Raw genomic sequence first — 13,706 nt, 5'->3', positions numbered from 1 at the left:
ATTTCATCTGCCACTGATTTTCCCGTATGACCAACCCACCTATATCTTCCTGCCAACCAAGACCTTCTTCCTCATTATTAACTACCCTGGCAATCTTCATGTAATGATTTGGAGATACCAGCGTTGGACTGGGGTGGGCACAGTAAGAAGTCTTACAACACCAGCTTTAAATCCAACAGGTTTGTTTGGAATCAGTCACAAAAACAGCCTTTTACAACCATCTCTGTCTCCTACCACCATGCCAGTTTGGATCTAACGTACCATATCACTCTGGATCCCACGTGCTTTTATATTCTTTATCAGTCTCCCATGTGGGATCTTGTCAAAATCTTTGGTGAAATCCATATTAACTACATCAACTAATCACCTCCTTGAAAAATTCAATCAAATTTGTTAAGCGTGACCTCTCTCTGACAAAGCCACGCTGTCTATCCCGGATCAAACCTTGCCTCTCCAAGTGGAGGTGAATTCTCTCATTCAGAATTGTTATGCAAAATGGTGTGGTGTGGAGAGAAGGGGGATATCAGCTGCTGCAAACTGCATTTTGGGCAGGGGTTGTGCTGATGATGCAATCCATAGCAGCTCCCTTTACATTATTTTTCCCCATCCCTCCACATTGTACCTCCTACCCATTCACCTTCTTCCCCACTTCCTACCAATACCTCTCTCCCAAGCAGTACAATGCCACTTCCTCTCTGATCAATCCGCCAAGCATGCTAGCTTCCCATTTGCCTTGCTTCACTGTCACTCACTTCACCATTGATCCTCCACTCTCCCCCACACCATTCCAATTCTTTCCTTCAAAAACAAGTGCTGCCTCTCATTCAACCTCCCTATATTTCCCTCAAAGAGGCATGGTTTGCCTTCACAATTGAACACATCTTCTTTAATGGAGTTGAATTTAATTCTGTTAATTAGGGAAACTGCCTGTCTTTACGGTGTCTGCCTATTTTTCTTTTTTTCCTTGGTCTCACAGGTTTCCAAAATTATAATCTTTGTCTCACCGGAATGAGCTATTAACATTATCCTTTTATAACTGACAGCTGGAGATAATTGGCTGTCTTCAAAATTCAATGGTATTTATTTGCAACTACAAGTGGTATTATATGAAGACAATTTTCCCCCATTGGGCCTCCCTCTCACACTCACTTCTCTCACTTTCTGAAGTTTCTAAAACATAGAATCATAAAATTAACAGAGCAGAGTGACGTAGTGGTTATCGCTGGACTAGTAATCCAGAGACCCAGAGTTGTGCTCGGGGGACCTGGGTTCAAATACCGCCATGGCGGATGGTGAAATTTGAATTCAATAAAAATCTGGAAATAAAAGTCTAAAACAAAGGTGACCATGGAACCATTGTTGATTGTCGTAAAAACCCATCTGGTTCACAAACGTCCTTTCGGGAAAGAAATCTGTCATCCTGGCCTAGTCTGGCCTACATGTGACTCTAGACGCATAGCAATGTAGTTGACTCTTAAATGCCCTCAGGGATGGGCAATAAATGCTGGCTCAGACAGCAGCACCCACATTCCATGAACGAATAAATTTTTTAAATGATCAATTCTCTTATTGTCACCATGCTCTCTCGCCTTGTTCTTGTGGGCAGCACGGTATCACAGTGGTTAGCCCCGTTGCTTCACAGCTCCGGGTAACCAGGTTCAATTCCCGGCTTGGGTCACTGTCTGTGTCAAGTCTGCATGTTCGCCCTGTGCCTGCGTTGGTTTCCTCTGGGTGCTCTGGTTTCCTCCCACAAATCCCGAAAGAAGTGCTGTTTGGTAATTGGACATTCTGAATTCTCACTCTGTGTACCCGAACAGATATGTTCGACTCGGGGCTTTTGACAGTAACTTTGTTGCAGTGTAATGTAAGCCTACTTGTGACAATAAAGATTATTATTATAGAGGAGGCCATTTGGCCCATCGAGTCTGCACCAGCTCTTGGAAAGAGCACTCTACTTCCTACCCTATCCCCGTAACCCAACCTAACCTTTTGTACACTAAGCGGCAATTTAGCAAGGCCAATCCACCTAACCTGCACACCGTTGGACTGTGGGAGAAAACCGGAGCACCTGGAGGAAATCCACGCAGACACGGGGAGAACGTGCAAACTCCACACCGACAGTCACCTGAGGCTGGTCTCTGGTCCTGGAGCTGTGAGGAAGCAGTGCTAACCACTGTGCCCCCGTATAACAGGTGAATTGTCAGAACATCTCACACTTGCGTGTACACACACACAACAAATGATTCATTTTTTTAAAAAGGCTAATGGAATGTTGGCTTTCATCTCAAAGGGATTTTAACTCAAAAGTGAGGAAGTAATACTTCAGTTGTACAGAGTCTTGGACAGGCCCAATCCAGAGCACTGTATTCAGTTTTGGTTGCTGAACCTTGGGAAATATATATTGACCTTAGAAAGGATACAGTGCTCATTCTCCAGAATATTAGAGCTTAAAGAGTTTAATTATGAGGACAGGTTGCATAAATTTGGCTTGCATTCCCTTGAGCTTAAATGGTGATCTCATGGAGGTATTTAAAATAATTATGGGATTATCCTAAAATTTGAGCTACATCATTTAGAATTTAATGCAGGAAACACTTTTTCACACAAAGGATACCAGAAATGTGGAACATGCCCCACCCTCCCCCCCAAAAACAATTTTGGACTGGATTCAAATTTTCAACACTGACAGTAATAGATTTTTGTTAGGTAACCATATTAACAGGTATGGTGATATTGGGGTAAACAAAGTTAAGAGATAGATCAGCCATAATCTAACTGAATGGTGGAACAGGGTCAAGGAGCTTAAGAGCCTACTCATGTTCCTATATTTTATTTTTATGTATTCTAAATATTACCTCTGCAAATTATTTCAAATTTGTTTTCTAGCTTTTCTTCAAATAAACCCAGATGGTTCAATTCAAATTCAGCTCAAGAAAATGCCGTTATGGTCACTTAATTCAAAAAGTACAGCTTATCTTTATATAATACAATGGAAAGAAAATGTCACCCTTCTCCAAATTAACGGGCCATCTTGACTTCTGATAAGATGACTACTAGCTGATCATCTAATATTTCTGTTTTTAGGCTCAGCAGAAACTCTTGCAACATTCTTTTTTAAATCCTGGTTGCCTGTGCAACATGCTGTTTCAAAGGCACTCTGGTCTAACAACCTATATTCACAATCTCTGTTTTAACTCCCTTATTCATAGCCATATATGGGATCAAGGACTTTCCGATATGAAGGGTGAAACTAGAGAATTTTTTTTTTTTTTAAACCTTGAAGCACAGAATTCTGAATTTCAGCTTCTCACGTAAGATGTTGTTCATTATTTACAGTCTATTAAGAAACATGCAATTTAGCTCATCAAAATCTTAAGTACCTATTGCACCTGCATTTTTGTTTTAAAACTGGTCTGAAGGCACCATGCTTTTATTTTAAAAAGGTAAAAGTAACTATTTTTCCAAATTATTTCTGTAGAAAAGTGGTCCAAGATTCTGAAACAGGAGGGTGTCTGTGTGCACGTGTGTATGTATGCATGTTCATACATGTGCATTTGCGTGTTAGAATTGGGCTCAGGTGTGATGGTCCTTGTGATAGAAAAATCTCCCATCTCAACTATTTATAGACACATCAATGGACACATCAGTAATATACAGGACTGTGGCATTTTCTCTCAGAAGAGGATGGAAGTTCATTGCAAATTTAAAAAGACAATTCAATTTGGGTCTTTTCCCCCCTCAGGCATCAATATCTGACTCAGTGTCTCAGAACCACTGAAGTTGTTTTCATCTCTGTTAATTCCCACATCACCAAATATGTCACAAAATTATATGGGAAAGCAAAATGCTGTGCTAAGACCGTTTTTTTTTGTTATTTGCTATTTACGGCACAGAAGGAGGCCATTCGGCCCATCGTGTCTGTGCCTCAGTGCTGAGTCTCCTGCTGAAGTAAAATAAAACTATTTTTAAAGTCTCGAACTAACGCACAATCTTCACCATTACTCGGGGAGAGGGTCACTGGAAATTATTGTCATCAACTTTCTCTGGAGTTTGTTTTCAAAATAAAACTACCAAATAAATGAAACTGGAGTGTAACATACTTTGTGCGTGTTATGTGTTGGGAAGGGGTTGGGGGAATAAGTCAAAACATTCCTTGAGATACTGTTTTCGTAACAATGTATCTATCAAGAGCTGAATCAACACATCCGGATTAATTTTCCATACAAAACAGGCAGACAATTAATAGTACTGAGAAATGCCAACTCCACCACATCTAATCATGAAAGTTTCCAGTTAAGCCCTTAAAATATTTTCCCCTTTTGTCTGATCAGCATTACCTATCTTTTAACTTCTTTAAAATATTGATCATTTATTTTAGTCCGAACATACGAATGGTCCCTGACGGTGCGATTTACAGGTATTTGTGGTACTGCAGATAGTCGTAAGCATCACTCCAACATCGAGCACCACTCTCATGAAACTGGGATAACTTCTCCGCGTAGGGGCGACAAACCAAATGATTCTAGAAATATCTGCAGAACACCTACCCTATTTCAAAAAATGTGAATTGATGAATAAACAAACACGTGTTGCTCTCAAAGGTGCGTTCAGATCAGCCTTCTGAAACCAGGGACACCGATTGTGCAAAGCACGATAAGTTATTTGTTCGGCGATATCCCAATATTGTTTCTTTGCCCTTTGCAAATGATTTCAAAGTAGTATCTCCCACGTTATTCATCCGCTAACCATTATGACATAAACCGTGTATGGAGGTCCTCGTTTAATTGTGGGCCCCACCAGTTAATGTCAGATGCTGTGCGGTTTAATAATAAGGTTTTCGTAAAGTGCAAAATTGAGTATGCACTTGAATATTCCAAATCCCGGAGATATAATGTAAACCTGTTGTGTATGTGTGTGCGTGCAACCGGGAAAAAATGTTGCCCTTTTAAGATGGGTTCAAAGACAACGGCCGATTTATGAATGAGGAGCAATGGCAAAGGACTCAAGTCCACAATTCGGTCGCTGGGTTGGTTGGGGAGCGGACAGCAGCCAAAATGCAAATCAAAAAATAAACACAGGAAGGATCGGTGCTACTTCACTGACAATGTTGCCTGTAATACCATACTGCAGTGCCTCTGAAACTTAGGCGATCGCAGTGTTGCCTCTGATAAATGAATGGGAGTAATTTGTAGTGTCTTTCGCTTCCGAACAGTAAACGCTGCTGGAACATGTCTGCAGACCATTCGTGATTCACCCAAAGAAGGCGCAACAGAATTTCTTATAAATCGCAATTTCCCCAAATTGTAATAACTCGTGAAACGAGGTTACAATATTTGCCCGCCTTAGAGAATAAATAAGATTCTCAATGTATTCATTTCAGTTGCAGCTTTGGGGAAACTCTGAACTACCTTTTCATTTTTATTCCTTCGGCAGGCTACAAAAATTAACATCATACCAAAGAACTGAATACTTCACTCAACGCGTGGCAAAAATGCAATTTATCGTGAAACTAGTGATTTGATCCAAAGATTGGTGGAAAGGAAAACACTGAAGTACAAAACTCAATAAATATTACATGTACCAACCTTCGCTCTGCTGCGGCAAGGTTACAAAGCCGATCAACACAGCAGCAACAACCCAAAGGCTCAAGTCATTCATGATGGTGATTCGGTTTGAATAAAACGTCTCGAAGATTTATTTTCGTTTCAGACGATCGCCGGTAGACAGGCACTCGCAAAAGACATCTCCCAGATCCTTGAAGCGAATGAAGTTAACGCGGGGGGCGGGTATAAATAAATCAATGACTTTCCTCTGAGAGCACTTGCAAATTGTGCCTGAGCCAAATGTTTTCATGTGTCTGCGGGCACTGCTTCCCGTTTCCAGCACGCTGATCCTGTTGGGGGTGGACTGAACTGCAGTGAAGAACAGTGGTGAGTTTGGGGAGCAGGGAGAATCGGCGCTGGATGACTCCAGGAGCTGTGTCTGCTGCCTTCAAGCGGTCTCTGCTGCACCAGCTCAGCTTTACCTTTTCTGCTCAGTGAACTTCACTTTGACCACCCGGACCACCCAAAATTTGAGGGGGAAAAAAAACTCCACGCAAAATACGTCAGCGCCCAACACAATCGCCCTGAAAAGTCACCCGAGCAGAAATTTCTCTGCGACTTATTTCTCAGAGGAACCCGATGAACTTAAACTTTTTTTTGTTTAACATTTCCCTCAGCGGCAGCTGGTGCCTGGGTTATAAACTGGCGGCAGGACTCTCTGCACGAGCTGGGGGCGGGAATATTGAGTTTGCCTTGAATGCAGCAAATCCGGTCCTTCCAAAGCCTCCTGGAGCTGCTGGAGAAGAGTGATCAGACCGAGCCGAGCAAAGATGGGGGGGGGGGGGGGGGGGGGGGTAGTGAAGAAAATCTTCGGGCCTGAAGAAGTTCGAAGACGTGCTGGAGTTGTGACAAAACTCGCAGTTGCTACTAGGTAACTGGGATACATTTGGGCAGAGGCCGGGATTCCAGCGAGTCACGTGGATGTAACCCGATCCTCCTCTTCACCCCCCCCCCCCCCCCCCCTTTTCGGGGCAGCTCGCTCTCTCTCTTAAAACAGGAGCAAAAAGTTTATTTAAGTCCCAACTGTTCCAAACATTGCACTGAAGCAGCTGCAGTAATCCAGCGAAACGGACTCCGTCTCCTCAGATGATTCGGAGTGCAGTGATGTGTGAGAAATCTCAGTTTTATCGGATGCACCAATGTTTTATTCACCGCAAAACACTCATTTTTCCTGTCAAGACTCTAACGTAGGCGGCTTATTGTCTCCAATAAATTTACAGAAAAGAAGGCGACTGCGTACCCCGTATTCAGCGCTTTATTTTTCTGAAAGATGCTGCGTTTTCCCCATTTGAGGCGGCGAGTGTTTTTTAAATTTACTGTAATTAATATTTCTTGTGACAACAGATGGCGCCCTCGTGTGTAACAAACTGTTCGCACGCTTGTCTGTGATTCGAGTGTAGCCATCGTGTGGGGAAAATGCTTTCCTTACGTTTAACACCAGTAAACACTTGGTATTCGTTTGCAAACACAAGCTTTCATTCCAGCACGTTAGCTACAAAATAATCGTCTCATTGCAGACATTAAATGCTGAAGGCACAGTGGACACAATGTGGCTGATCTTCAGGTGTGATTCCAGTCAGCCCGAGGTTGAATTGAGGTCAGCACAGCAAATGCATTGATTTTTTGGGACCCAATGTAGTTGAGCATTATCTAACATCTACTCCTACATTTCAAACAAAGTTTACCAGATCACAATCAGAAGCTTGATTCCTTGGTCAATTTTCTCCACCATAGTCCAGGGATTCTGAGATCAAGAGATAGTAACCCAATTGTGATAAACTAACTTAACAATGACTGGAGGGAGGGGGGATCATATCCGGGACTTTGTGCTACGGTATACATTTATCCACTGAGGTGTCAAGGTGCAAAGTTGGGAAATTATTTATTTGCTCAATACCTGTTGTCCAGTTCGTAGTTGCTTCCTTAAATCATAAATCATCCCCAATTCATATAAATAGAAACCGATTTCTTTAAAATAAGTCAGATTTTCGTGACCTGTGGTGTTTTGCTTTTTTTCCCTCTAGCTTTATATTTTTAGTCAACTTTGCACATAATAAGGTGTGGAATTATATACGTTTTAGTTTTGGCATCCAGTGTACAAGTGGTTCACTCCCAGGTCAAAAATAACAGTGTACGGCATGTAAGTGACAAAGATGGTAAGAATAATATCTTCACCTGAGATTCACCTGAGGAAGAAAATGATTCACCTGAGGAAGGAGCAGCGCTCCAAAAGCTAGTGACATCAAAACAAACCTGTTGGACTTTAACCTGGTGTTGTAAGACTTTGTACTGTGCTCACCCCAGTCCAACGCCGGCATCTCCACATCAAGAATAAAATCCTCAAAGCTTGAGCCAATTTGTAAATACAGCAGTTTCTTTTAACCATTGTTTGTAGAAACTGACACATATTTATTTAATATCTTTACCATAACTTTATCCACCGCAGCTAGATTTCTCCTATCCTCTTCTTAATTCCTAGAATCCCTACAATGCAGAGGGAGGCCATTCGGCCCATCGGGTCTGCACCGGCCCTCTGAAAGAGCACCCTACTAGGCACAATTCACCACTCTTTCATTTAATCCCACCTCGGGGCAATCTAGCATGGCCAATCCACCTAACCTGCACATTTTTGGATTATGGTATAAAACCGGAGCACCCGGTGGAAACCTACCTAGACACAGGAAGAATACAAACTCCACCAAGACAGTCACCCAAGGTCGGAATTGAAACTGGGTCACTGGCACTGTGAAGCAGCAGTGCTAACCACTGTGCCGCCCAAGTAAAATTTGTATTTTACTTTTAATGCTCTTGTAAATTACTACTTACTAACATTTCTATATATTCACTTTTAGCCCTTCTAATCGCTTTCATACACCTGCCACACTTTCTATAATCTCACTATTTTCTTCAGTTTTATTTTTGTTATGTCTCCTGTAAGTTATTTTTCTTTTTTTTAAATAAATTTCGAGTACCCAATTAATTTTTTCCAATTAAGGGGCAATTTAGCGTGGCAAATCCACCTACGCTGCACATCTTTGGGTTGTGGGGGCAAAACCGACGCAAACACTGGGAGAATGTGCAAACTCCACATGGATAGTGACCCAGAGCCGGGATCGAACTTGGGACTTCGACGCCGAAGTGGTAGCGGTGCTAACCACTGTGCCACCGTGCTGCCCTCATCTCCTGTAAGTTTCAGTTTAGTTGTCATGTAGCAGCATTTCATTATTAGGATGCTCCAGCAGAACTGCAATGGAAGAGTAAAAAAGGTGGAAAAGACAGAGAAGTGGCATAAGCAGTCATTTGATTCATTTCCCCAGAGTTTATGATCAGGCCCAAATTATACCAAATGATTGGTGTGAGAAATCGATGGCAGGACAAGTTCACAAACAGTGCTTAGCAGCTTGAAGACCACCTTCCAGAAAATTCAATTCATGAATGATGACAGAATCCCCAAGTAGGTCTTCCATGAGGAACTGTCTCAGGGCAAACAACAACTACATCAAGGTGGTCAGAACAAATGATACAAGGACCCCCTTAAAAAAAAGCCTTGCTAACTTGTGCATTGCAGATGACCTCTCATCGGCAGCTGACCAGCCTATGCTGATCCCACATCAAACTCTTCTGTCAAAAGGGTAGCACAGTTAGCACAGCTGCCTCACGGCACCAAGGTCCCAAGTTCGACCCCAGCCCTGGGTCACTGTCCGTGTGGAGTATGCACATTCTCCCCGTGCAGGGTAGGTGGACTGGCCATGCTAATTTGTCCCTTAATTGGAAAAAATAAATTGGGTACTCTAAATTTATAAAATAAAACTCTTCAGTCATGAGAGGCCCTCGGAAGATGATTGTGATAAATGTAGGAATTTCAGATATTTACTGTATTAAATGTAGCTGGTGCAATAATTGTTAAAAGTCTGGGTTAGTTAAAATGTTCAAAATTTGAATAAACATATTTTTAAAGAAAACCTGGGTTAGTGTGTTTTATTTTAAATCCTGGTTTAAAAGACAGGTAGACACTTTGGCTACTGAAGGGATAATTAAAGCATTGTAAAAGTAAGATCATAATTCATTCCAACCATATACTTGTTTACTGAAATAGGGCTAAAGGAATTTTGTTTACAGAAAGAAGGTTCCCTGGGAGTAGACAATTAGAGACATTGTGTTTAGCCTTAGTAAGATGGTCATACTCAGTTAGTGGGATAATCAATTATGTAGTTAGCGAGAGGAGCCAGGGGCTGAAGCAGTCAGGTTAAAATACACAGCATGTGACATACGGTGGGGGGATGATTGTTTTCCCATGCTTGTCAGGGAGTACGAGTTCCCCTGCTAAGGGCGCGAAAGCTTATCTGTACCTGTAAATTAAAAAAAGGTCAGCCCGTGTGGAACTGATTGTCAAGAGGCTGAGTACCCGGTGAGGTTGACTGGGTCTCATGTAAGAACTGTTGTAAAATAAATGTCTTTATTTTTAATCTTGCTGTAGACTCCCGTGCCTTATTAAACAGGTGTTGAGTTTTCAGTTAATCAACTTGCTATGCGGTGAGCTTGAGGCGCAACGGTAGCGTGTCTGACTCCAGATCAGAAAGTTGCGCGTTCAAATCGTGTCAGGCTCCATGCAGCTCTGGGTTTCTGCATATATCTGGATAAAGTTCATTGTGCGGAAATATTCCCGAAACGATGAATTTGAAAACCATGATGACAATCATCGTCGGCCAGCACGGTGGCACAGTGGTTAGCACTGTAGCTTCACAGCGCAAAGGACCCGGGTTCGATCCCGTCCATGTCCATGTGGAGTTTGCACATTCTCCCCGTGCCTGCTTGGGTCTCACCCCCCAACCCAAATTGATTGCACGCTAAATTGCATTGGGTACTCTAAATTTAAAAAAAAACATAACTTGCTGTGAACAGAACAAGAACTTTTTGACAAATGCTGGGAAATGAATCAGTAGTTTGACACAGGCAAGAAAGTGCAGGTTTACATAGAACATACAGTGCAGAAGGAGGCCATTCGGCCCATCGAGTCTGCACCGACCCACATTAATCCCTCACTTCCACCCTATCCCCGCAACCCAATAACCCCTCCCAACCCTTATGGACACTACGGGCAATTTTTAGCATGGCCAATCCACCTAACCTGCACGTCTTTGGACTGTGGGAGGAAACCGGAGCACCCGGAGGAAACCCACGCAGACACGGGGAGAACGTGCAGACTCCGCACAGACAGTGACCCAGCGGGGAATCGAACCTGGGACCCTGGCGCTGTGAAGCCACAGTGCTATCCACTTGTGCTACCGTGCTGCCCAACCCCTTCAGGTTGTTTCCTGAAGGATCACGCTTTCTCTCTCAAAGCAGTTTAACCAAGACATCTCTTCATAACAAGCATTCCTGGGCTTGCTAACTGTATTTAAAAGATGAATTTTGCTTAATTGAAAATAAAAAGATAGAAGTTAGGAGTTAAAGTGTTGCATTTTATTATTAAGCATTGTTTAACTGGTAATTGAAAGCTATTTGTTGTATTTTGTTGAAGTTAGTTTAATCCTGTGTTGGTAATAAAGTTTGTTTCAACATTCCATATCCCTGTTTGATGCATGGGGTCACTCCTGGAGTGAAGTATCCTTTCCTCAGTCTTACAAATTAATTAAAATATTGTCCAGTATCCTAGCAACTGGTGCGGGGGGGCGGGGGGGGGCACCTGCCCACTCCAGGAATAAGCTGCCCGTTCATTTAATCTGAAATCACCTCTGACCCTCAATATTGCACTGCGTCCATGGATGCCTGCCTGCCTCTCCCCCCGCCCCCCCTCAAACAAACAATGTTGAACCCAAGCAGCAGGAAACCAACCTGATGCCTTTCCAGAATGTTCCCTGCCCAACCGGGAAACAAGCCCGCCAACCAGGTTGGCTTCCAAGCGGGGGTCCTGTTTTTTTTTTTAACAACATATGTAAACCCCATGGACCTAAAACTCTATGATGTTTAGGGCCCCAACCAGAACGTCCTTATCCATCTTGAAATCCCGCTCCATTAATTACTGGGAACATATCCTTGAATAAGGGTACTAATTAGCTCAGTTGGTTGGCATTTGGTTCAGAATAATGCAAACAACATGAGTTCAATCCCTGTTCTGGCTGAGATAAACTTGGGGCCTGCTTCCCTGCCCTGTCCCTGAGCGTGGACTGCAATGGCAAAAACTGTCAAGAAAGAAACTCAGAATGAAGCATCGTCAGACAACGAGCCAAGGACCTGCCTTCAGGCAGAGCACATATGAGTGAATTAATGATTTTAAATTAATTTGAGCTAGGGCCGCACGGTAGCACAGTGGTTAGCACAGTTGCTTCACAGCTCCAGCGTCCCAGGTTCGATTCCAGGCTTGGGTCTCTGTCTGTGCAGAGACTGCATGTTCTCCCCGTGTCTGCGTGGGTTTCCTCCGGGTGCTCCGGTTTCCTCCCACAGTCCAAAGATGTGCAGGTTAGGTGGATTGGCCATGCTAAATTGTCCTTAGTATTCAAAAAGGTGGGGTGGGGTTACGGGGATAGGGTGGAGGTGTGGGCTTGGGTTGGGTGCTCTTTCCAAGGGCCAATGCAGACTTGATGGGCCAAATGGCCTTCTTCTGCACTGTAAATTCTATGATTCTATGAAAGCAACCATGCAGGTTCTGTCTTAATGCAACTATCTATAGGTTGAAAATTCAAAATCGATGCTAACCCATCTTGATCAATCATGGCTATCAGCTAGGAAAGTAGGATAAAATGATCAAATGTAGTTCTACTATTAAATTTAGCAAGACATCCTGCATTAGCTATTCTTTCCCCAGCCATTGCAACCAACAGTCCCCACCCCCACTGCCATTCCATTCCTTCCCTGCCTCCGCATAAACATAAGGATCTATGTTTAAATTGAAAATATTGTAACTAGGAATATTAAGTTCCCAGTCCTGTTCAAACTTGAGCCATGGCTCCATTATTATGTTATGCCTCTGCATAGTTATTAATGGTTAAACATTCCAAGCTTGTTTTGAACACTTCACAGACCTCTCATTTAATTCTGATACAACGTTTGTCAATCTTACTCTTTTTTTTAATTGGTTCTTTTTGTGATCTGTTCTTCATTACTTGCCTGCTTTCACATCCGTTTATCTTGCCTGTGTCCTTTGATCCCTTAGATTTGCTTACTGCTTCTCTCCTGTCCTGATATATTGGTTCAAACCTTTATCCATAGTGCTGGTTACTCTCCCAAGTAGGACATTAAAATTCTTCATACAGGCTTTCTTATTCTGGTAAGAGCTAGCATTAACCTTGTTTGCTATTTCTGCACAGGTATTTGGTATTTTTCACTGCAGCTGTGGGTGTTTAAATTAATATTCCAATCAGTCCTGCCTTAGAGGATTTAAAGAAGTCCAGATATACAATGTGAAAGTGTATCTTGACATTCCTTAACAACTGGCTGCAGTAACATTATATATGCTGTTTTCTTTTTGCTATCATTTTGGAATTTTGCCAGTGTTGCAGTGTTGAGTTTGGGCAGCTTAAATTGTCCTCTGCATTACTAATGTATCAATAACAGCCATTATCTAACAATTTACAAGCTTGCAGTGCCTCATTCCCACAAAACAGCACTGTCAGAGATTGTGTTGAGAGGAGGAGAATATTATGACATGGGCAGTGAAATGACCAGTACATACCATAGAACATAGAACATAGAAAAATACAGCACAGAACAGGCCCTTCGGCCCACGATGTTGTGCTGAACCTTTGTCCTAGATTATCATAGAATTTACAGTGCAGAAGGAGGCCACCCGGCCCACCGAGTCCGCACCGGCTCTTGGAAAGAGCATCCCACCCAAGGTCAACACCTCCACCCCATCCCCACAACCCAGCAACCCCACCCAACACATTCCCACAAAACAGCACTGTCAGAGATTGTGTTGAGAGGAGGAGAATATTATGACATGGGCAGTGAAATGACCAGTACATACCATAGAACATAGAAAAATACAGCACAGAACAGGCCCTTCGGCCCACGATGTTGTGCTGAACCTTTGTCCTAGATTATCATAGAATTTACAGTGCAGAAGGAGGCCACCCGGCCCACCGAGTCCGCACCGGCTCTTGG

The 13,706-nt window shown here is 42.8% G+C and overlaps 1 protein-coding gene and 1 long non-coding RNA gene across 3 annotated transcripts in view; one reads left to right on the top strand and one right to left on the bottom strand.

Moving 5' to 3' along the window:
- The window catches only part of fras1 (Fraser extracellular matrix complex subunit 1), a 714,708-nt gene extending 708,344 nt beyond the window's left edge, over window positions 1-6,364 (bottom strand). For both annotated transcript variants that reach the window (XM_072496214.1, XM_072496215.1), the window contains exon 1: window positions 5,586-6,364. In XM_072496214.1, coding sequence (XP_072352315.1) covers window positions 5,586-5,658 — 73 coding nt within the window. In that variant the 5' untranslated portion in view covers window positions 5,659-6,364. The remainder of the gene's footprint in view (window positions 1-5,585) is intronic.
- A 22-nt stretch (window positions 6,365-6,386) lies between these two features.
- On the top strand, window positions 6,387-11,167 carry LOC140408684 (uncharacterized). The gene is made up of 2 exons (XR_011940173.1): window positions 6,387-10,570; window positions 10,911-11,167. It is a non-coding gene; the product is annotated as an uncharacterized lncRNA (long non-coding RNA).
- Window positions 11,168-13,706: the final 2,539 nt, after the last annotated feature.

This window comes from Scyliorhinus torazame, chromosome 3 (genome assembly GCF_047496885.1).
Source record: "Scyliorhinus torazame isolate Kashiwa2021f chromosome 3, sScyTor2.1, whole genome shotgun sequence".
Classification (NCBI taxonomy): Eukaryota; Metazoa; Chordata; class Chondrichthyes; order Carcharhiniformes; family Scyliorhinidae; genus Scyliorhinus; species Scyliorhinus torazame.
Note: the sequence above shows the minus strand (reverse complement) of the source record. Positions and strands in the feature narration are given on the sequence as shown.